The sequence below is a fragment of the Lygodium microphyllum genome, chromosome 27, assembly GCF_053477565.2.
Source record: "Lygodium microphyllum isolate KBCC chromosome 27, Lygodium_microphyllum_v1.1.10, whole genome shotgun sequence".
Taxonomy (NCBI): domain Eukaryota; kingdom Viridiplantae; phylum Streptophyta; class Polypodiopsida; order Schizaeales; family Lygodiaceae; genus Lygodium; species Lygodium microphyllum.
The window spans coordinates 62889032-62912892 of record NC_141161.1 but is presented as its reverse complement, the minus strand read 5'-3'; the positions used below and the strand labels follow the sequence as shown (position 1 = coordinate 62912892).

The following is a 23861-nucleotide window of genomic DNA, read 5'->3' as shown; positions in this document are numbered from 1 at the left end:
GTGGGGGGTTCTATTGTATTTGCCATTTTGGTAACTAAATAAATTATATATGTAAAAAATTTAAAGGAAATGTTTACTATTAATTTTACATTAAACCTTGATTTTTGGCGAAGATAGGCACAAGAAGTTTTAGATAAATTCCGACTATGATTCCCCCCCATTGTGAATGCTGACACGACAACATCATGAGCTTCTCCTCGAGAGACACCTCATACCTAATTGGGCTACCATTGCTGCTGAGAAAAAAGAAAGGGAAAAGAGCCCCTTTTCCCACATAGAAAAATTGCAAAAAAAAAACTTATTGTAAGGGGATCTGCAAATGTTGCAAATGTTCAAATGATATCTATCATAAACCCACAACAAAGGAACAGAGGCATGCCCAAAACAAAAGCATCATGATATGGGTGGGTATTGTCTGGTTTGGGTGAAAAGGAGAAGAGGGCTCCTCCTTGCTGCATGTGAATGGATGGATGGAGACACACAGACATAAACACATATCCATGGTCGTGGCTCGTGGGCTGCGGGCTTTCGACCCGTCCTTTCACCTCGGTGCGCTCCCTCGTCTCGAATTTCTCTCAATACACATCCCCTGTTTTAAGATCTCTGTTTTTCTGTGTCAATTTCTATGATTTCGGTGAAACTGTCTGCGATTCTGTAAGACCCACTTGCCTCTAGAAAGGAAACATTTCCTCCAATTCTTTCATGTTCCCAGCTCTGCTTGAATTTGTATAACATCTTTGTTCTGTTCATCAATCACATAATAATTTGATTTACGCAAGCGGACTCTTGGTTTTTTGAAAGTGGTCATACATTGGTGATGCACAAGAGATGTTGCAATTGAGTTACGCTTGAGAATGCTACTTTGACTGCAACCCATTTTGTTTCTTTTTCCCTGCGCAACAAAGACAAAACGCCACTCTAATTGATATTTCCAGAATTGCACCTCTTGGGTTACTTTGTTTTCAGAGAGAATGCAGCCTTCATGAGAGTTCATGATAATTCAGTCATGCGTTTGGTTTGGCAAATTGGATGTGGGCCTGCATTTTGCATCTGATTTTAGTTCTGTTTCCTCAAATTTAGACATGACTTACTTCTTCTCAGAGCAATCACAGGTGATTGATGGTTGACAAGAATACGAGGCTCTGGATACAAAGAATATGAGTATTGAATGACACAATAGAAACATTCAAAAATTTGTACAGTAAAAGTTGGAACAATTCCAAGGACTTTTATCCATTGCTGTTAGCAGGTTGATGCTATAACTCGGTATTGCAGGGCTTTATAGGCAAACCTAGTCTCTTCTTGGGTTTCTGCTTCCCCTGTGGTATTTCCCCTTGGCACTCTTTGCATAGGGGGCTTGGTCAACACGTCTGCCAGCAGCTTCTATGGATGAACTTCAGTTATGTCCATGGATGGAGCTGCCCATCATCTGTGCACTTTGTTTTCTGGAACCCCAATTCCTTCTAGGTCACTGGCAACAGGCAATTCTGCACCTCCAGTGAAGGCTATTCCAGGATTTTGCTTCCAGTTCAGAAATGAGAACCAGAATTTTAGTGTCTGGAACACGAAGAAGAAGAACATACAGAAGAAGGGACATGGCCTACATCGGACATCTCTAACATGCACATACATAGCTGGACCTACAACTTGTCCATTTGCAGCTCTTCACCTGCATTGGCTTCTCAATATTCTCGATGTCTCCAATAGCTTCTGTAAAAGTACTATTCTCAGGGCATCTGCAGACATGGGAAGGACAGTCCCTCCTCAGAAGGAAGGGATTTCACCCTTGGAGTATGAGATTCTAAACTTCATGGAAAATTCTAACAAGCCACACTCATTTCCCACTAGACTAGAGCTACTGCAGGCGGGTCGGGCCGACCTTGCTGATGCCATTCTCAAAGAAGGCGGCTGGCTTATTACAGGATGGGATCCGGAAGAGTTAAACAAGGAGGCAAAGGTAGGATACAATTGTGCTCATGAAACTGATATTCTATATCTCCTTGTGAATTCTACATGTATGTTTGCATGCAGGTCCAGAGCATGTATGCTTCAGGGGTGGATCACTGCACTGAAGCATCTACTGGTGTAAGTATGGAGAGGGTTGGCAATGGAAAAATTGTTGCTAATGTGGATGCAGACAAGGAGGCCAAGGTAACATACATGAGCTTAAAATTGTGCTTATGAAACTGATTCCGTATCTCCTTGTAAATTCTACATGTATGTTTGTGTGCCGGTCCAGAGCGTGTATGCTTCAGGGGTGGATGACAGCATTGGAGCATCTCCTGGTGTAAGTATGGAGAGGGTTGGCAATCGAAGACATGTTGCTAATGTGGATGCAGATGGTTGTTGGCAAAACACAGTGATCTGTGAAGAGTAAGATTTCATCTTGAAGCACACTAGCGTGAAGACTTTTTTTTGTTTATACCTTTTGGTGGACAAGGATGGTATTTTCCATTTCTTGAATCAGTAAAACATAAAACCACAGCTGGTGAATTATCATCTCTATTTCAGTCACAGAAGGAAACAATTTTCTTCTTCCAAAGGCCAAAATCTCAATCCAGTGCTCCTGTACCTGATTTCTGTAGGGTAGCAGAAAGAAAGAGAGGATGGGAGAAGGTTGCAAACTTGTTTGGACTTGCAAATCTGAAAAAGGTATGATTGCAGTTTAGTTGTTATCCTGATTGCGGCCTTAATTTAGAAGGTTACTCATGATCTTCAGGGTTCAATTCTCATTGTATGTAAAGCCAGAGCATGGTGGGAGAACATCTGTCTTAGACTCTCCTGGAAGTCACAAGGATGCAGTTCACAGAACCCTTGTTTCACCAACCTTGCCTGTTTCCCTGCCAAATGGTCTGTGTGGCTTTTCAACTATTTCAGCAGGTCATTCTGCAAGCTGTCTCTGTCTCTGGTGTCTTTTTGAGTTACTTATCTTCCATCTCATCTGGTTTTACATGCAGATGTGAGCCACAGTCTTGATGTTTTGCCATGTGACAAGAAACGAAAGAGGAGAAAGAAGAGAAATCTGTCAAAAGAATTAAGTGCAAAGTTCAACCCAAACCAGGCAGTTGACAGAATAAATGAGAAGGTCGATAAAAGAAATGACTGGATAATGAAAGTGAAGTCAAAATCACAAGTAAAGTCTTCTGAGCTGCATGACAAGAGTATCTCTAGACGCATTCATGGGCTAGAAACAGAGCTGATTGCAACTCTCAACTTGCTCCAAGTTGGAAGGCATGCTTTAGTTGAAGATGACAATTCAAAGCAGGTAAGATTGCCTTACGGCTGCACCTGGAATACTAAACTGTGACAGTTGCTTAATTCCTGCAATGCATGCAGTAGAAGTCTGGACAGGATTGCTTAGCTTTACATCAGCCCACTGTAGTTAAGGCCAATTTTTTGTACCGTCAAGATTATGCCTACTGTTTCTCTATGCAAGAAAACAGATGTTAAACTTGAAGTACTTTTACTTGATGTGGTGCTCTCTTGACTTAAGCTGTTGTCAAGTCCAACTTTTTACTTAGGCAGTGATTTGATTGCTCCATGAAATTTGTTCTTCTTGATTTCTAGTGCATGATGTTAGTGCCAGCCCTGATAGTCCTTGCTGCTAACTTTTAAGCAAAAAACCTGTGATCCAGATTCAGGAGGAGCTTGAGGATGCTTCAGATGCTTTAGAATTTCACGAGACTGAACTTATGCATATTCGCAAGGAGCTTCGTACTACACGTGCTCAGTTGACTGCTGCAGAGGGAAAGCTTGCACTTGAACTCATGTATGCTAGTTAATGTCTCAGGCTTTTATTTTACATCGTAGTTGTGAGCTAAATTGTTCCGGTTAAACTTTATCAATTATATCACATTTTAGTTGTAATTTGGTCCATTCCTCGGCCTGCAGATTTAAATATTGTGCATCTCTTTTTCAATTTTCAATGTGTGTACCACAGAGAAGCGAAAAGAAAGATTGAAGAAAAGGATCAAAGATTGATGGAGTGTTTGAAGCTTTTGGAACAAATGCGCACAGCTCGCATTGTCTGGGCAAATCCTGGTTCAGAGGTACTTTTGGCAGGTTCATTTGATGGATGGACCAGCCGGGTGAGTTTCCTCTTGCTCTCAGCCTCAACCTTTTCTTTGTGCTGAGAAGGAGCATTGTGTTGTGTATTAACCAAAAGATGGACATCGATGTGTCTGTTAAAGCATGATAGGCCAAGAAAGTCACTGTCATTCACAGGGGCATCTGCTGGAGTTTGCTGCACAGTTCAAGGTGATTTTGCTTAGATAACTACACTACTTTTGATCGGAACACATGTCCTCTACATATGGAGCATAGGGAGTGTGTCCTTGTGAGAGAATGTAGATGGCTGTGTTGGGAACAAAAATAAATGCGAGAGGTTGATGATGGCCTAGTTGGCATGCGAGATAAGCAGCAGTTCGAAGCTGAGCAAATCAATGAGGGTGCATTATTGTATGCATGTATCTTGTGTATCAAGAATTTGAAGGAACCAGTTGTTAACATCAATGATGTTGTTCCTAATGTGCTACTTGTGTCATTTTGCTTGGTGGACTACTAGAATCTTTCTAGAGCATTGCTACCACAATGTGCTTGGTTGTGAAAGGCAATTTGAACTTGTATTCCGTTGACAAGTTAGTGCCACTATTGTTCCAAGAAGAGCAATCTCCCGTTATAACCATGTTGGCATGAGCTCAAGTACATATTTGATTAATAACTTAATCAAATGCTATTAGCAAGATTAAAGCATCTCAAAATTTCACGTCCCTATGATAAACCTTCCCCTTGAATCCTTGCAATCGTCCTCGATTGCACTGCATTGTGCCAAAAGAAAAGCATACTGCATTAGAATTTCCACAAGGCATCAGAGTCACAACACTGCACACTATTGTCCAACCATGTTACATGCTCCAAACCTTGCTGAAAATTTCTAGCTAACATAAATAATCTAGAACTATTGCAACTTATATTTCTCAACTATTCTGACTATCAACCATAGAAAAGCATTAGTTCAGCATAAAGCATGACTAAAACTATCAAATGACATTTACTAATACACTGTTATCCATGGAACCAGTTATATACAATTGAAAACTAAGTATAAAGTGATCATGAACTGATCACTTGCTGATTGCAAAAATGCAAAAACTAATGCAAAATTGATCTCCAAAGTGACCATAAACAGTTCTCAAATTGAGGCAAAAGCTCATGCCAAATTGATCATAAACTAATGCAAAAGTATAGTTCCAAATTCTTACATTCCTTAGCATCTAGCTTATTCTAAGTTGTTATGATGTCCACCTCAAAGGTACTTGTTAATCATTTCAATGCAAACATTTGTTTAAATTGTACACACATTGACGGTGCTCTACCTTGCATCAAAAGAGCGAACCACCATTGCAATGCATTCCCTTTCAAGAAAGTGGCCGCCTTTCGAATCTTCGAGGACTCCCTGAAGTTTCCCCCTGAACATGTTGCATTAAACTGCTGAATGAAAGTCAAAGCGTTCAACCTATCCAGTGCACCGCTGAAGAATTCAAGTTTCACTACTTTTCCACCCTCATCATATTTTTTTGATGCCTCTTTAGGTGTCAAGTTGTCATACACTGGCTATTGCAAAAAGGGTGCATTTGCTGAATTTACATAAAAAAACACTCCCTAACGAAGCATTTGTATGATCAACATTCATTTCTTGAACCCCATAAGCATTTGGGGGTGTAGGTGCATTATCAAACATGTTGCTTTGTGCCCTAGGTATCAAACCAATGTTGTCATACATAAGATTTTACACATTTTCAGCCATACCCGAATACATTGAGCCTTGCACACCATGCATTGGCTATTGCATACTATAGGAATTTTTGCCATACATTCGTGTATGTGGTCCCTATCCAACCATAGCATAAAAAATTGTGCTTTCACCAAAGTATCCTGGCAGCCCCATCATAGCATACATGCCTGGATATCCAAAATCCATTAGATTGGTACTTTTATGGTGGCTTTGCATTTGCATTCCTTTCTCGTAGGTACAAACTGTTTTGCTTCATTAACATCTTTGGGAGCTTCAAATAAAGCCTCTTTGGGGTGATTTCTTGGTTTCCCTTGGTAAGATAACCATTACCTTTGTAGTCTTGGTAGGTCATTGGGCAGTCACTGTACACCCTTTGCCCGATACCTTGGCTGCTTTGGTATGGGATGCCTTGGGGGTAAAAATAAACTCCATAAAAAGACTCATTTCTCATAGCTGAGTTTTGTGCTTGAGAGGGGGTTGGTGAGCTAAAATTACATCAGTCTGACTTAAACAACCCCAAAATATGCTTAATTAATGACGAAACCTTCATATGTTAAAAAGAAATGCAATCCTAGACAATTACTGTGTTCCATCTGCAAAATCTTACTTTGGGTGTCCCAAACTTTCTATAAATAGGCATGCAGCCCACCACTCTCCTTTAATCTCGTTTTTGCAGGTTTCAGGATATGTATCTCTACTGCCTACACCCTGTTCGTAGAGGACATCATGTTCAAAGTCTTCCATTGCTTTTTGTTACCATTTGGCACTTGATTCCAACCCCCATCACCCACATCCAGCTGTTGCTTGCTGCTCCATCACTGCCAAACTTGTATTTGTTGCCAGACGTCCATCTCCAATTACTGGCATCATCATTTAGGCTGCGTTTATAGTCATAGGGGTCTCTAGAGTTGTCCCTATTATCTAGGTGCTGTTGCCTTGCCCTAATTGCTTGCATTTGATTCTCTCTCTTCTCCACAAGGTCATCTACATTGTCACCCACTTCCAGATTGTTTACATTTGCCATCTCTAGCTATCGCAAGGTATTCTCTCTCCTCCACAATTTGCGTTTGCTGCAAATTCTCTCTCCTACTACTATCTACATTAGATCCAATCTTCCCTGGCTGTGTTTGCTGGTGTTCAACACGTGGAGGCTCTCTTGCTGTGATTCGGGATCCGTTTTGTAGTACAATACTCTCTCCAGCTCATAACCTCTACCTTGATCCTAGAGATATGAGAGTTCAAGGTTTAGTATTCACTGCATAGTGTGTTTGCTGCATGAGTGCTGTATATTCAGTAGTCATTCACTTCATTATTCATTGTGCTCATTGTCTTTGAGTTACCCTAATGCTAATTGTGTTCTATTTCTATTAGTTTGTGCTTTGTCATATGATTGGTTTTGTGTTTTCTACGTTTAGAGTATTTCTTCACACTACCTTGGCGAACGAACCTGCCAAATTGTCCTTTGTCATACAATACTCCACATCAATGGCTCTATCTAAGATTTCAGCTATTTAATGCTAGCCTACCCCTGGTTACGTTCATTCAGATTTTGTGTGTGCAGATTGAGAGCTCTCTGACTGACATATCACAGCCTTTGTACATATGTGTCTTTATTATTTGGTGTTCATCTTCTACAGTCTTCAGCTTTCTCTTCTTTTTTTTAATTCGTAAATTCAGCTCTCTCTCTCTCTCTCTCTCTCTCTCTCTCTCTCTCTCTCTATGTTCATATCTTTCTTTTGGTCCGGTCATATGCTTCCGCATTCACTGTACTCTGACATGGTATTAGAGTAGCGTTGAAGGGCTGATTGATTGTGGGTAGACTTGAAGAGGAGATTTCAGCTCGACATCAAGGCTGCGTTTTCAGTGTGAGGGTGAGCGGGAGGGTTGTGCATCGGCCCAAGGCTGAAATGAGTGGAGAAGCATGGGAAGAGAAGTCAGGTTGCTGATTTTGTGTCTAGGAGGGAGGTAATGTTAACCCCAACACGAAGAAAGCAAAAGGAAATAAAAAAGATGCAGGGCAAAGGCGGAAGAGGAGCGACAGAAGAAAGAAGAAAAGAAAAGGCCAAAAGCGTAGGGGCAACCTTAAAAAGTCCAAGGCAAAAGCAAAGAGGAAAGGTGTATTTAGATACAAAGGCACACCCTGAAATCTTGTAAAAGAGTGCCAGGTAGTGGAAAATCCGGAAACTAAAACAGAAGACAAAGACAAAGGCGAAGGCAAGAGAAACGGAAGACAAAGGCGCACAAGGAAAAGTGCAAGTCAAAACTTTTGTAAAAGAGCGCAAGCGCATCATGGTTTAATTCAAGGAGCGCGGGCTCTCGCCCGTGCAATTTGCTTAATACACTTTTCAAACTTGCTCATTGCCATGGCCATATGTGGTAGTCAGGAAAGTCTTGGAAGTTCATGAGCATATGGCTTGGTATAGTGACTTTGTAGTCACTCAAGTGACTTGTTCAAGACACTAGTGGTGAGGATGAATCGTGGAGATGATGAGCAAGCCTTCAATGCAATTTTCGGACGCAAACAAGCTGCTGGGTGCAGTCCATTGTGGCCATTGAAGTGGAGGAGGCATGCTAACTAGAGAAGACACAAGGGAAAGGTGGAGTATCGAACGGAGGTAAAGGGGTCTTATTGTTCATGCATTGGAGAGAGGAGAAGAGAGTATTGGGACTGTTTTTGAACAGGGAAGAATAGGGAAAAAGAGGGCAGCAAGATGTCCTTGCTCAATATCATCTCTCCAGTAAGCTTTCCTCTAGATCTATCTATTGTTTCTCAATCTCTATCATTGGGAGAACACTTAAGGAACATAAAAGGAGTGTTTTGAGTGGAATATGGGCTGATTTTACTGTGTTTAACAGTCAAAAACAGGGCAACACATCGTTCTTCAACATCTTCCTCTATTACAAGGTCTTTGGACTGAACTCTCACTTGATTCTTGATCCCGAATAGCACATGAACCTTCCTTGATCATCAAAGAGAAGATTTGATGGGGTTTATGCTCTTCAAGTGGACTGTTTTGGGCTGTGAATAGCAGTCAAGAACAGGGTAGTAAGCTGAAAATGAATATTTGATGCTTAAATAGGGCTTCTCTTGAGTTTTACCACTTGAGTCTTGATCTCTAGCATTGGTAGACATAGTATAGACAACAAAGATAGAGGTTTTCTTGGATTTGGGGTTGCTGCTGTAATAAAACTAAAATTACAGGGCTGAAGTGTTGGTGAAGGCCCGTAGAGGGTATTTACAGGGATTTATGCATTCCTATTTATGTGTCTTGTCTTTGGTGGATGCTCCTATCATGTACTGTTAGCAAATTGATGTATGTATGAGATTTTGGGGTGTTACTAATAGCTTTTGGATTATGCTCAATAGAGATTATTCATGTATCAGCATGTATACTAGGCCATAATCTCAATTTGTGTTGGGCTATCGTCCCAAGTGTATGTATATGCCTTTGTCTTGGGCATATCTATGAGATATATCAAATGTATTGCAAATTGATTGCTTTGATAAGCCATATGAAATGAAATCACTTGGTTTCACCTCTATTTGTCTCCATTAAATCTTTCGAATTCTAAATTCTCTTTCTTTCATCTTGTTTCATCTCTCAACCTCCGTATATTCTTCTTTATCTCTTACTTCTATGGTAGACCTTTGACCTTACATGCTCTAATAGTGGGAAGCTTGACTATCTAGAATCCACTCTTGAGACTGTGGCCCATCAATGCTGCATTAGGCTTATTTGGTATATAAGGCCCAAACACTTCTACTTGAAGGAATGCTGTTGATGAAGGAGTAGCCACTTCTTTGGAGTCCTTCATAGTTTTCGTATCCTTCTTCTTGGTATGCATCTTATCTGTGTCGAGACAGTCTTTCTTCCAATGGCTTGTCTTACCACATGTAGCAAGTAGACTTCTTGTCCTTGTTTTGTGTCATCCTTCTTATTCTTGTCCTTCCCTTTCTTTTGCGAATTTCGACCTGTAAGAGCCTCTAAATTTTAGGATTGAGACTATTCTATTGCTCCTCTTGGTCCATGACAATAGAAACTAATCCTTCCCACTTAAGAGTCTTTGTATTCCTTGAAGCAATCAAGGTGAAATAGAACACATTGAATTGGGGTGGTAATTGTGACAACAAAGTAATCACCATATCCTTAGAAGTATAGTCTTTTTGTTATTCTGAATCTACATTTGCATTTGCTGGAGCTTGTTCACATGCTTGCGCATGGAAGCAGACTTATTTGGGTTCAAAGTCGGTGTTTGTAGAGTGTATCTCCAAAGGTATTCTCTTCATCACTGTCATCCTATTATAGAGTTGGTCCAACACTAGCCATATGTGACAAGCATTGGTCAAATGCTTGATATGAATAATCTTGATTGGTTTGCAAGAGAAAAAGAGTATGAGTGAGTGTAGGCATTTAGCTTCCAATGGGCCTCTACTTTCTCTAGCTTCATTTCTTCTCATAAAGAGGTATTGGAAGATCCTTGATTGTTGGACGATCAATGGTCTCGGTCATGAGTTTGCCTAATCATCGGATTCCATTATGGCCAACATTACTGGCCAAATGTGGTTGTTGTCACCTTTAAGTTTTTGATCTTGTTGAAGAGTAGTAGCACTAGGTTCTTGCAATTTGTAATAGCTTGAAACTTGATATCAGCTTTGGAAGATAGCCACTTGAAAAATGCTCCGCATAAGCTTGGTAGCCCCCTGTGACTCCGAAAAGCCAGCTTGCTAGGGATTCCTTCACTCCTCTTGAACTCACCTTATTTGGCAATGTTGAGAAACCAAGTTGTTCAATACATTTCTTTTACCTCATTCTTATTTCGGTTTCCATTTACAGTCCCAAAAAGGTTTTATTTGGATCATTAGTTAGTGTTTGGGTGCCACTGAGAGAGCCAGGGCACCATTTGAGAGAGTTTAGTGGGTGCGAGTCGAGAGAGTTGGAATGCCTCTCAAGAGACTTTAGTGGGTGGACTTGAGAGAGTTGGGGTGCTACTCGAGACAGTCTATGCCTATAAATATGGCATTGAATCTACCCATTTGACATCCCACACATTCATTCCTTCTGACACACTATCACTCTCTTGTATATTCTTCTCTCCTTTTTCCATCCTTTCCATTGCCATTCATACCCTGGTTCGTGGCTTCTGCATCCATCTCCATCTCATTTTGCAGCCTACATCATTTGGCACCAGCCTTCCTCACTTGGCATCATTATCAGGCTTGTGTTTGCAGCATTTTCAGGCCATTTACACCAGGTTACACCCTCTTTATCAGCCCTACATCAAGTACTTGCGTTTTTTGCGTTTTCTTCACTCTGAAAGGCTGCCCAATAGTTGTCTATCTGCAGCCACTTACATAGAGAGATCTTCATAAGATATTCTTGCGCTTTCTTCTCTAGTTGACTACCCAACATTTGCCTTGGTAGCAGCCATCATCTTGGAGGGATTGTAGCATATCCTTCATCTCTGACAGCTCTTGAGGAGTGCCTTTCGCTTCCTCTACAATTGGTAGTCCTTTCCTTCACCATTCAGCATTACTTTGATATCCTATTGCCAGGACCACATTTTGCTCCCTTCACTGTACAGATTCCCTTCAAGTGCTACCACTTGATTAGATAGGATAGTGCAGTCATCTTCGAGCTTTGGTTCTGCTATATTAGCTTGGTTCACTTAGCATGACTCTAATATGATATGAGTGCATACCATTCCGTCATACTATTTTGACAGGTGGAGGTGATTGAGAACTCCAATTTTCTGCAAAAGGCTGAAAACACGGCTTTCCCCTTGCTTTGATACTTGTTCCTGCACAAAAACAGCAAATAAATCTCCTTTCTCATGTATCTTCACTCACTCCAGCCTTATGTCCTTATGTCAATGCGTAGCCTTCTTGCTTGCACTCAAACATTGAAAAAGTGGCCTTGGGTCGTGCTAAAATCTCCTCTTTGGGTCTTCCATGATCAATCAGTCCCAATACACTGCTTTCATACCATGTTAGAGTGTAGTGATGTGGAAGTGCTTGACTAGACTAAAAGAAAAGAGTGAACACACACACACACACAGAGTAGAATGTTGAAGATTGTAGAGAATAAATGTTGACTGCAGAAGGTAGTGTGTACTACATGCTGCGAAGGTAATTTATAGTTGAAGATCTCTCCCAACTTACATGAATAGATTCCACCACATATGATTCAAATTTGTATGTCGAATCCATTGTAGAGGAGGATAGCTATATCGTTTTGTATATTGATGATTTATTCCTTACTTGATTACTCCTCTTCGATATTCAGGTTACTACATGCAAATCTTTCATGCATTTGAACCACAACGTGGTGAAGGTAAGTAGATGTGTCTACTACACCCTTTGAGTCTTTTATTTTTTGCTTGCATGAGGAGTGTAAGAGAAAGCTAGATGGTTTAGAGCCAGAGAACAAGAAAATTAAGTGAGAGAGAGTTTAGTGATTAGAGTATTCAACTCTTGAAAGAATAAGAATCTCCTTCTAATTTCCCAAATTTAAGCTCTCTTTCAAACTAACACAACTACATACATTGTATGGGTATCGAATAAACCACAATTGTAGATATTAAGACACAACTTTACTCTACATTTGAGATGGCAAACTTAGGTCCGCTATTATGCTATTTTTTGGGCATGGAGATAGTTACATTTGGGGATGAGATCTTTGTATCTTAGCAAAAATATGCCCTTTAGTTAGTGGAACAAATCTATATTGATTAGACATGGCCCATGGCGACTGTCTAAAGTAAATGTAGCAATGGAAGCATGAAAGATTGCTGAAATAGATTGTTGATTACAAGACAAAAGAGAAAAGAGAGAACACAAGAATAGTGCGAAGGAGAACTCAGAGATGGGCTTGGAAAATGAAATCCATATACCAAACACAAGATAGTCGTCTACAACAATAATTATTGGCTGTGTGGACACTGGCATCGGCTCCCTCTTCAATAGGGCATGTAGTGGAATCTGCATCAAGTCATAATTGACTGATTGTGGAGAATGGAGCCGATATATATAGTAGGAAAGAATGCCAAAAATGACATTAGGTCGGCTAGTATTTAAAGCTTGTCAACTAGCATGAAATGCTAGAATAGTGACCTCAATGACCACTAAAAAAGACGTAAATAACTAAGTGAATTTGGCACATCATAGACTCACACACAGATGGCTAATATTCGCTCTTAGATCATGAGTCATCATAGTCCATATAACAAAGACCACAAGAATAGAACCATGGATACCCAAGTAGTGGGTGATCAAGCCACTACCTAGGTGCCTCAAAGAGAACTTGATGTTGATGTCAATTGTACCAATCCCAAAAAATAGACTCTCTCTCTAAAGCTGCAAAGGCCTCATTGGAGCCACCATCCTAGGATGGAGGCCTCCATTGTAACTGCAAAGACGCCTCATGCACAAGCTGCATGGAGGACATATGGGTAAAGGTCACTAGCGTCGATGATGTATGAACCCACAAAGCATTGGCTACTCCATTAAATTCGAGAGGGAGTTTGTAGAGCAGTCTCCATAAGATAAGCCTCTAAAAGAGCGGACTACATGTGTTGAAGCTGATCTTATACTTGTGTAACACAAATTAAAAATGATTGAATAGTATCCTTTCACTCAAACTTCATATGTTGGAGCTGACCATAAAGGATAATTGCAGTGTACGCATGGTCTAAGGAGCCTCGTACAACATCTAAAGCTTTCTTCATATTGCAAAAGCAGTCTTGTAGGAGGTGACCGCCAAAAGAAGTTTTTTAGAGAGACAACGAAGAAGAGCAGAATATGCATGGGCATCATAGTTATCCCATGTGAGCACAACTTCTTCATAGTTGTTCTCATCGAAATTAGTTGCAAGAGGAGTGAGTGCTCACTTGCTCAAAAGCTCCAGAAACAAAGTACCATAACTGCTTCTACACAACCATGCTTTCATAATAGTACTTCATGTTAGGTAATCAGGGCTGTGAAGTTTGTCATTAGTAGAACAACAAGGAGCCATCCAGAGAGGATAGGAAGAGAAAATAAAGGAAAGAACATGTCACGTGCCTATCTAACAATTCCCTGGCAGCACGTTTTAGTGGTCCATCGGGGAACTATCCTAAACGGCTTCGCCTGGCACTCGCGAGAATGCACGGGGTCTATCCTCTAGGTTCCCAAGAGCCCACCCGGTAACCGAAGGTACTAGCCGTCCCCACAAGGATCAACTTGCAAGCTCAGGGTTCTAATTTGACAACTGAGGTCTCGATACATCGGCTAGCTCCATCGAAGGTGTCCCACAAGGGCTTCTCGTCCGACTGGAACAATTGTAGTTACCCTTGGTGCATGGAGTGCAACGCTTTTTTCCAGTAATTGGTTAGGATTTAGGGAACCTTAACGGAGTTCTAGCATAGCCGCCGCATCATTCCCCTAAGATAATTTCTGATCAAGGTTTTAAGACCTGACCCTAGGTAAGTCAACGCTTGGCTCTACCTAATTTCTTCTAATTAACGTTTCGTTCAATCTCTTGAGAGAAGCTCCCAGCTTACTGGGACCACCCATCCGTAGGACGGATCTATCAGGGATCTCGCCCACCCGCTTTCTACAAATGGTTTTCTTTAGTTTTCTAATTACTTATCACATTAAGTTATGACATATGAAAGCAGTTTCATTAATTAACCCGTTATTACAGGTTCCTTCGCGTAATTTTTAGGGCACAACACAAAGACAGAGAAAATAGTCTTTTGGCAAAACATATTTTGCAAAGTTATTTACAATGATATTTTCCTTCTACCTACGTAGAAGATAAACTTCCGTTCACCAAAAAATCCCTTCTGTCTACGTAGAGGTTAAGAAACCCTCCAAGATTTCCGTCTCTTCACTAGTACCGGGGACTCCAGGATCCCATTCTGATATGTGTGAGGGTCAGGCAATTCCTAGGAGCGATCGAGAGATTTATGGCTAGAGCTGTTCAGGGAGAGTTAGTGGTTCAAAAAAATTTCGCCAGCGTTTCGCTTGGCGGTATGGTCATATGGGACGAAGGCATAACAGGTGGTAGAGAAAATAAAAATGAGGTAGAAGGGGGGTATTTTCCTCCTTCAAGGCTTAAGCTTCAATGGAAAAGAGAAGTAGAGAAAAATTTCCATCATAAGGAAGTCTTCCTTCTTGCTGTCTTTGTGAAGGAGAGGGGGTGTATTTATAGGCATGAGGGGGAGCATGTAGTCGACTCATTCTTTTGGCTACTTGTTAAGAGCCAATTGAGCTTTGTTAAATATTCATTTTGATTGTCTACTTGTCGGATGGTGGTATGGGGATGATTTTTAAATGTTTTCTCTCCCTCCAGGCGTAAAAAAGTCATGTATTTTGACCTATTTTTTCAAAAACACATTTTTTTCTTCAAAACGACTTTATTTGGTGGTTTTTGGCCAAGTTACCTCATGACTCATCTAATTTATAAAGTCATGTCATACTCTTTGATACTTAACTTACTCAATATCATGCTCATTTGTTCTTCGTCTACCGATTAAGGCTTTTGTGATTTGTCTTGTGGTTACAAAATCAATGCGATCTTTGACGCATTAAATGAAATTGGGACTGCTAAATCAAATATAATGTGGGAAAAATTATGATCAAGCCGTCATAATATTATTTATGAGGCGTCTTTGCTTTTTGTTGGTTGGAAACATTGAGGCGTCTTCTCGTGTCGGATTGCAGAATTGATTTAATGCAAGACTCGATATTAAGAAAATTATGTGCTATCACTTATGTGATAGCTCGACGAGTAATTTTTAAAACGCCTCAAGCCCAAATTCGTTTCTTGATATGAAGTGTTGTGGCGGGAATATTACACACACACACACACACACACACACACACACACACACACAGAGTATAGCCAAAGCACAAGACAAACTGGACTTAACGGAGTTCACATGTAGGGTAGGAGAAAGCTAATCCAAAATAATGGCCGCAAAAAGACAAAAGCTGATCAAACACAGCCCGAATGTGAAGATTACAGCCAATGGGGCCTGAAAATTCAGTTGCCTAGCTTGTAGGGGTCAGAACACAGATAAAACAGACATTAAATGCAGTAGTGCCACAATAAAATAATGCAAAAAATGCAAATGCAGACTGCTGGAGACAAAAAGCAGGCAGTAGGAGCAATTAATGCAGTAAATGCAGACTAGAGTGGTTTGGGACAGGACAGGGCGATTTGCAGCAAATACAGGTCACCTAATTAGTAGAGGCCAAGAGATGATCAGCAATCAGCAGTAGAAGACTTGTAATCAGCAGAAAACAAGAGCATGAGCGTACATCTTGAAATCTGATACCATCTTAGAAGTGGATGCAACAATGGGAGCATGAAAGAATGCTGAAATAAACAGCTGAACACAAGAGAGAAGAGAAAAGAGAGAACACAAGAACATTGCAAAGGAAAACTCAGAGATGTGCTTGGGAAGTGAAATCCATATACCAAACATGCGACTATCGTTTACAATAGTTAGTAGTGGGGCTATGTGGGCACTGGCACCGGCTCCCTCTGTTCAACATAGCATGCACTAAAATCTGCAAGTGATAACCAATTGACAGTGGAGGAGGGAGCCAACATATATAGTAGAAAATAATGCAAAAAATGGCATCAGGATGGCTAGCATTTAATGCTTGTCAGCCTGCATAAAATGCTAAAATAATCAGCTCAATGACCACACAAAAGGACCTAATTAACTTAATAATGCTTGGCACATCCCAAACTCACACATGAGCTAACTAGACTACTAACAGCCATGCCCCTTGATCCCACAATGAAGCTGTCTCTAAGGATCCCAATGTCGAGAAACCCTTCACCCGCAGTTTGCGTTTTTGCGTTTTTGCGTTTTGAGTTTAGGGTTTGCAGCCCCAAAAAGGGGCGCCATCCTTTACTGACTGTGCCTATTTATAGGCCACTCTCTCATTCATTCCTCAGGGCTGATTCATTTAGTCCGTCACCTCTTCTCTCGAGCCTCTCCACTACCCTCACACCCCTTCAAGAGGACATTGCGGTTCGCAGTTCGTGGCTGTCATCATCATCTTCCTTGTGCTATGGCACCCTTGTTCCCTTGTATCACATTCACTTCATAATTCAAAACTTCGTCATTCCATTCATCAGAGTTTCTTCTCTTTTCTCTTCTTTTCTCCATGTTTGCCGAGTTCACTTCATGTTCCTTCCCGCAAAACCTACTGTCTCGCTGGTACGTCATCTTTTGACATGGTATCAGAGCTGGATCTGCTCAAACAGCGGTAAAGATCCTCCACTCGAGTGAAGGCAAAGACCGGTGGTGGGTTCGGCATTCACTTCTCTTCTTCCGCTGTATCAAAATCTCGTTTTTCCAGGTTTCAGGTGTTTTCAGCTTGCTGCCCACACCCCTTTCACAGAGGACATCACAGTCTCAGCTATCCCTTGCTGTCATTTACAGTTTGGCGCCCGTTTTCAGCCTTCCACCCCCCAGTTTGCAGTTGTTTATAGTAGAGCGACTGTTGCTGATCACTCTACATTCAGAAAACAATCTCGTTTTTGCAGGTTTCAGTTGTTTTCAGCTTGCTGCCCACACCCCTTTCGCGGACGATATTGTAGTCTCAGCTGTCCCTTGCTGTCATCTACAGTCTAGCGTTTGTTTTCAGCCTTCCACTTGCAGTTTGCAGTTATTTACAGCAAAACGACTATTGCTGATCACTCTCCATTCAGAAAATAAGCTCGTTTTTGCGGATTTCAGGTATTTAAACTTGCTGTCCACACTCCGGACATGGAGAACATCGCGGTCCAAGCTGGCGATTGCTGTGTACAACATTTTGGCACTTGTTTCCTGCCTATCATATATTGTTCAGAGCTGATTTCAGCATATTGACTGCTGATGTTGTTTTTTTCTGAGTTTTTAGTCTTTCTCTCTTCTGCAGCCTACGTTTTTAGTCTTTCGCTCTCCTCACCTGTGTTTTTCTACTGGTTACAATCTCTTGCTTCTACGCATCCTCCTCCCACTGGCAACTCACTTCCAACCCTCCCACCCCTTGAGGCGAACATTGCGGTTTGTGCTTCACACTGCCCTCACATCCCTTGAGGCGGATATTGCGGTTTGTGGTTCATGGTGGCTGACCTCTTCCTTCTTGAGCAAGGCACACTTGGTATCCATGGCTTCTTTACCAACAGATGAGCAGACTACTGGGTGCTTCTACTGTGGCATCACCGGATACACCACTGATGCTTGCCAACTTCAACCTTTGCTCCCCACCTCCCCGGAGTATATACGTCCTCCACCAGGCACTCCTTGTGCCATCTCTCCTTTCGGGGCCATACAGAATGTTTTGCATCGGCTATCAGAGTACTATGCTCAAGGGAATAAGCCGCATCCAATGTGTACTAAGTTCTTTTGAGGACATGGAGGATTGATTGGCGCTACGACCTCTTGGAGATCATCGCAATGCCAGCGCGACAGTCTTCTCCCATCTACTTCCGGGTACAGTGGCTTCCACGGCCCATATCTCCTTCACAATCCACTTTCCTGAGAGCCTACGATTGTTCCCCACCCTTGGCTCATCCCAAGCCTCCTTCTTTCTCATCCTCTTTCACTTAGGTTCGAGAGGCCACTTCTTGGTGCTTTTCGGCTTCTTCTTTCGAGCCCCAAATACCTTCTTCGGCACAACTGGCAACACTTCCTTCGTCATCAGATGCTTTGCAATCCGTGAGCCATGAGTGGTTAGATTTTCTCTCTCTCTCTCAGACTAGGATTCAAAGGGGGACTTTCTTATTTTGCCCTTAGAGGGGGCTTCCAGTTCTTCTTCGGCTTCATAGGGGGCTCCTACTTCTACTTCTTCAGATTCAGAGAGGGATGCTATATGCTATGCAGTTCTTCACATACCATCACCTGTCACTTTCGAGGAGTGGCTCTCCTTTAAGCAGTCATTTCCTCTACTCATACGCAGGATCTACCTAGATTGGGGCCCTTGGATTTTCAGCAACGACTTGGTGGCTAGGCCTTCGTATTCCTTTCAGCATGGAGTCACAAAGCTAGTGGCTTCTCTCCCAAGGTTGAGTTTCAGGTTTTATAGCTCATCCTGTCTCTTGATTATCTTCAAAGGTCTCATCTCAGGTGGTATTCTTAGATTACAAGGTGGATCTTCTTCGTCCCTTAGCTAACATTGAGCCACCTCCCGAGATCGAGTACGGGCATATCCTTATGGTTCTCGGCACCACACAAAGTTCGACATTCCTCCTATGCATTGCATGTTTTCATAATCTTTGTACTAGGGCACTTGGGCAAGTGAATAATTTCCACACGAGAGACACTGTCCAAGTGGCACCTGCTGCATGAGCATTCTTCAGCATGTAGCATTGCATCTCTACCTCACTCTTCTCTTGTTCTCCTTTTTGGGCCTGAGATGGGGTGTTGAGAAACCCTTCACCCGCAATTTGCATTTTTGTGTTTTTGCATTTTGCGTTTAGGGTTTGTAGCTCCAAAAAGGGGCACCATCCTAGACTGATTGTGTCTATTTATAGGTCACTCTCTCATTCATTCCTGACGGCTAGTTCAATCAGTCCGTCACCTCTTTTCTCCAACCTCTCCACTACCCTCACGCCCCTTCAGGAGGACATTGCGGTTCGTGGTTCATGGCTGTCATCATCATCTTCCTTGTGCTACGGCATCCTTGTTTCCTTGTATCACATTTACTCCATGATTTAAAACTTCATCATTCCATTCATCAGAGTTTATTCTCTCTTTTCTTCTCTTCTCCATGTTTGCTGAGTTCACTCCATGTTGCTCCTTGCAAACCCTACTGTCTCGCTGGTAGGTTATCTTTTGACACCCGATGGACAGCCCTTTGATGAGCACATTTATCGGTTTGAGTGGTAGGGAAGCTTCTTTGGTTGATTCATACTAGGCCAACTTTAGCATACTTTGTTTCTTTGCTTAGTCAATATTTCAATGCATCAAAATTATCACATTGGATTGCTTGCTTATATACGTTGAGATATGTTTGGTGTACTTATTCTTGTAGCCACTATACAAGTCGGATCAAAAGTTTTCGCTCTACTAGGTGGTCATGGTTTGATTATGTAGGGGTATACTAGGTAGGGAATCATGACACCCAGTGTTCCCATGGTGGTTACATCTTCCTTGGCATGACTTTCATTGTTTGTCTAGTCTCAAGTAGGAGACAATGGCTGCCTCCACTATGGGGGCAGAGGTGGGAGTAAAGGGCTCTCTATGATGGCTCTATTGAGGCCGTCTATTTGCGGAGCTTGTTGGTGGCACTTAAGTTCCCACGTGACATTCCGATAGTGGCCTTTTGTGACAACCAAAGTACAATTATGTTAGAGCTGGTAACCCCATTATCAGCTCGAAGATGAAGTATGTTGGAGTGCACTACCATTTCACTAGAGTAGGTTGAGCTAGGTACCATCTATCTAGAGTTTGTACCATCATTAGATAACTTTGCAGATATGTTGACCAAAATAGATTGATTCTTCAGTACTTACTATACCCAACATGCTCCCTTCCCTTCTACTTTAGTATGATGGGAAGAGGGGGTTTCCTCTAGCTAGTGAGAGGGAGTGGCTTTTACTATTGGTGCTTACAAGATATTGGTTACCTTTGCTTCAATGGCATTTTATTGTGCTCTATATCATTATTTGTAGCACCTAGATGATCATGATTATAAAAGGGCACTTGGGCAAGTGAATGATTCCTTTGCAAGGATACTATCCAAGTGGTGCCATTGCATAGCATGTTGCTTGAGCATGAACTTCTGCATTGCCCTTTGCATTACCCCATGCTTTAGTATTTTGTTCTTATAAACATGTATATGTATATATTTATCCCTTTTTGGTCAAAGAGTGGTTGACTTTGGATCCACCATATTCATGGTAGTCTTCATTGTAGTGTCATCACCTTTGTAGGCTTTAGTGGGCCATTGGGTAGCCAATGAACACCCTTTGGGCTCCAAGGTAAGATAACCATTGCCTTTGTAGTCTTGGTAGGCCATGGGGTAGCTAATGTGCACCCTATCGAATGCCTTGGCTGCTTTGGGATGGGACTCCTTGGGATGATTATGGGTGGATTTATGCTTTGTAGTCCCTTGTTCTAGTTTTGGGCTCGAGTGCACAAGTAGAATTTCTAGTAGCATCCATTGATTCATTACTCAATCTTATGTTTTTGATACGCAACCAATAACCATCTAATAAGTGTTTCCTTGTACACGTACGACTTCAATAGGAATCTAATAAGTTGATCCACCCACACGTTTGGATTCCGTAACGACATTGGGAGTCACCTCGCGTATGGTTTGTCGTAGAATAGACAATGGATTTTTATTTCTCTCTCGCCTAACAATGCTCCAATGTAACATGAGTTTGCAGATGTGTCTTTCATCTCCTATCCTAATTGTCTTTTACTTAAGACTTTATTTTGGTTTTTTGACTCCATAGTGTAGGGTGGATCTTTTGGCTAGTTGAAGATCTCCCTCCAAAGTGCATGAATGGCTTTCGTCATATGCAGCTTTCCATATGGTTGAATAGAATATATCAAAGTAATTTTAAAGTACCTCAATAAATCGTATTTACTCATTAAGCATTGAGTATCCGTTTCCTCTTCCTTCTCCTAGGACTATCTACTTATCGTTTCTCTAAGAATAGAGAAAGATCAAAGTCTAGAAATAGAAAAGAGAAAATCTTGCATTTCATTCATTTGACTCAAAAGTGTCGGTGGGTTTACCAAATGCTAACAAAATCTTTGGAGAATCTCCGTAATGGTAGACTGAACCTGTTTCAAAAGAGAAAAGACATTTATAGATCTTCGCTGTGGGAGTCAAATCATCACAATGATAGAAGTCACAACCGTGCTGTGCAGTACACTAGGACACCCTTTCTTATGATCTTTACTTTTACAACATCTAAAGTTCCTCTAACAATATGATATCTTACACCAGCTAGGTCGTTAATCCTTCTGCCCCTCGAAAGGACCATAGAATGTTTGTGCAAATTATGGCCAATTCTTGGTATATAAGCCATTACCTCAAACTTAAAGGTTAACTAAACTCTTGCAACTTTACACATGCCTATTGGACAGATGCGCACTTCCATTGATTGAGGACAGAGACAGGTAGATAGACAAATGTACTAGCAAAGGACAGGATTTGTCAGCTCTGTGGAGGAGAGGTCAAGAGGGAGGAGCACTACATATGTAGATGTATGATGTACTATGACATGTGGAAAGTATCATTCCCTCTTGCATGAGGACTTTGGACCTCTCCACCAAGTCATGAAGTATGAGGACTAGAGATGTCTAGGGTTTTTTCTCTTGGAGCTCTAGAGGTACTACACAACACTACTATGAGATGAGACCAGCTCGCCTCGAGGGACCTAGGCAAAGAGCAGTGGCAGATTTCTTCCACAGACCTGATTCTATAGGCACTATTTGTTTAACAGATACAAAGTCATCCCATTAGACTGCATGTAACCCATGCCAGGGCCATTGCACTTTGCCGAGCACAACGGACCATGGCCTTGATCACCTCGTCCATGACTGAGCAGCCCCATCATAGTTAGATTAGAGCCATCATTGCTAGGCATAGGAGACTTACCCCTCGACACATCAGCAGAGTGGCCTTGGACCACATCATAGCTAGGATCATCTGCTAACCTTGAGATCTGGAAAGGAGCTATTGTATCTAGATATCTTGTAGATACAGTTTTAGATAATATTTTTTTCACTATCATGATAATGCCACAGATGTACTTTGGTTTTGTCAAAGGGCACACTGGCCTTTTGTAGACTCTTATATATATCTCTATATATTTTGTGTGTGTGTGTGTGTGTGTACGCACGTGCGCATGCTTTCCTGCAATCGGTGTTTTCTAATATCTTTAATTATCTGGTTGTTGATGTAGCTTATAGTAACTGGTGTGTGTTTCTCGAAACCAGTTGATGTTTTTTGGCACACTTCAAATCTCACATATTTTTACACTAACAGAGAAAGATGCAGAAATCAAGTGCTGGCGTGTTTGTAACAGCGTTGCAACTGTATCCTGGCTCCTATGAGGTAAGTTTCATGAGCTCTTTGAATACATAGCTGTATTAGTTTCAGGTCCTAGAATTAATAATCTTGAGTTTGACAGATCAAGTTTATTGTGAATGGTGAGTGGAGAGTGGATCCAAATCGGCCCATCATCCACTCTAATGGCTTTGAAAATAATCTGCTGACCATCATCTGAATGGGTACAACAAAGCATGTATATATGGAAATTTGTAATAGAACATTCATACACATATATATGGATGACTCTTTCTTCCATGGCTTGAAAAGCCTTACAAGCTAAATGGAATGTGTATCTAGAAGTGCACTACTGAAAATAGGACAACACAAAAGAAAGTGCGCATGTTAGCCTAAGCACTTATGTAGAACTATCTGTTTCGCTTTACTTATGGCTAAAGAAACATGGAAATAGACCTTAATAGAGTTGGTTCCCATCCTTGAATTGCTGGCAACATCAGATGTCTAAGCAATATTTTGCAGGTAACCGTTCAATGCTCCAATTTGAAGCAATATAAGGCTATGTTGTCTATGTTGCACATAATGCTAGTATCCCATCCAATTTAGAACTCGCGTGTCATAAAATAGTGTCGTCTATATTGCACATAATGCCATTATCCCATCCAATTTGGAACTTCCATGTGATAAAATAGGTGCTCTACCACTTTAATAACATTTGAAAATCATCCTAGTATGACAATCATTACACATTGAGGGCCTGCCAACCAACTCCATTTATTTACGTTGCGGTAGATAGTTTCCTTTACACTATATACTTTGCCTACCACATCTATTACGACTTAAACATTTGGCCCACATGGTAAAGCTTTTGCATATGTGATTGGGAGGGAAGACTTTAGTCCCTTTTTTCAACTTGGAAACATATGTTAAGCAAAATGGTCATTCATGAGCCTCTCATGCAGCGAGTGTTACATGTTTGTGTGAGTTTCACACCATGGTCCACAATATGTTGCATGTTTCTTGGCCTTTCTTTGTGTGACTTTTTTTTTGGCATGT

The 23861-nt window shown here is 41.4% G+C and overlaps 1 protein-coding gene across 5 annotated transcripts; it reads left to right on the top strand.

The window, feature by feature from the left end:
* Positions 1-371: 371 nt before the first annotated feature.
* LOC148012382 (5'-AMP-activated protein kinase-like protein) lies at positions 372-23349 on the top strand. Of its 5 annotated transcripts, none has more exons than XM_087669703.1 (11): positions 374-549; positions 1276-1957; positions 2032-2151; positions 2240-2373; positions 2586-2652; positions 2745-2850; positions 2958-3265; positions 3636-3769; positions 3941-4088; positions 22785-22853; positions 22930-23347. In XM_087669703.1, exons 2-11 carry the CDS (start codon positions 1403-1405, stop codon positions 23023-23025), a joined length of 1737 nt encoding a protein of 578 aa, XP_087525829.1. In that variant the 5' UTR covers positions 374-549; positions 1276-1402; the 3' UTR covers positions 23026-23347. The 5 variants fall into 5 exon arrangements, with proteins under 5 accessions (XP_087525830.1, XP_087525829.1, XP_087525827.1 ...); XM_087669701.1 differs by having other exon boundaries at positions 1113-1957; XM_087669702.1 differs by having other exon boundaries at positions 1102-1957.
* The last annotated feature ends 512 nt before the right edge of the window (positions 23350-23861 follow it).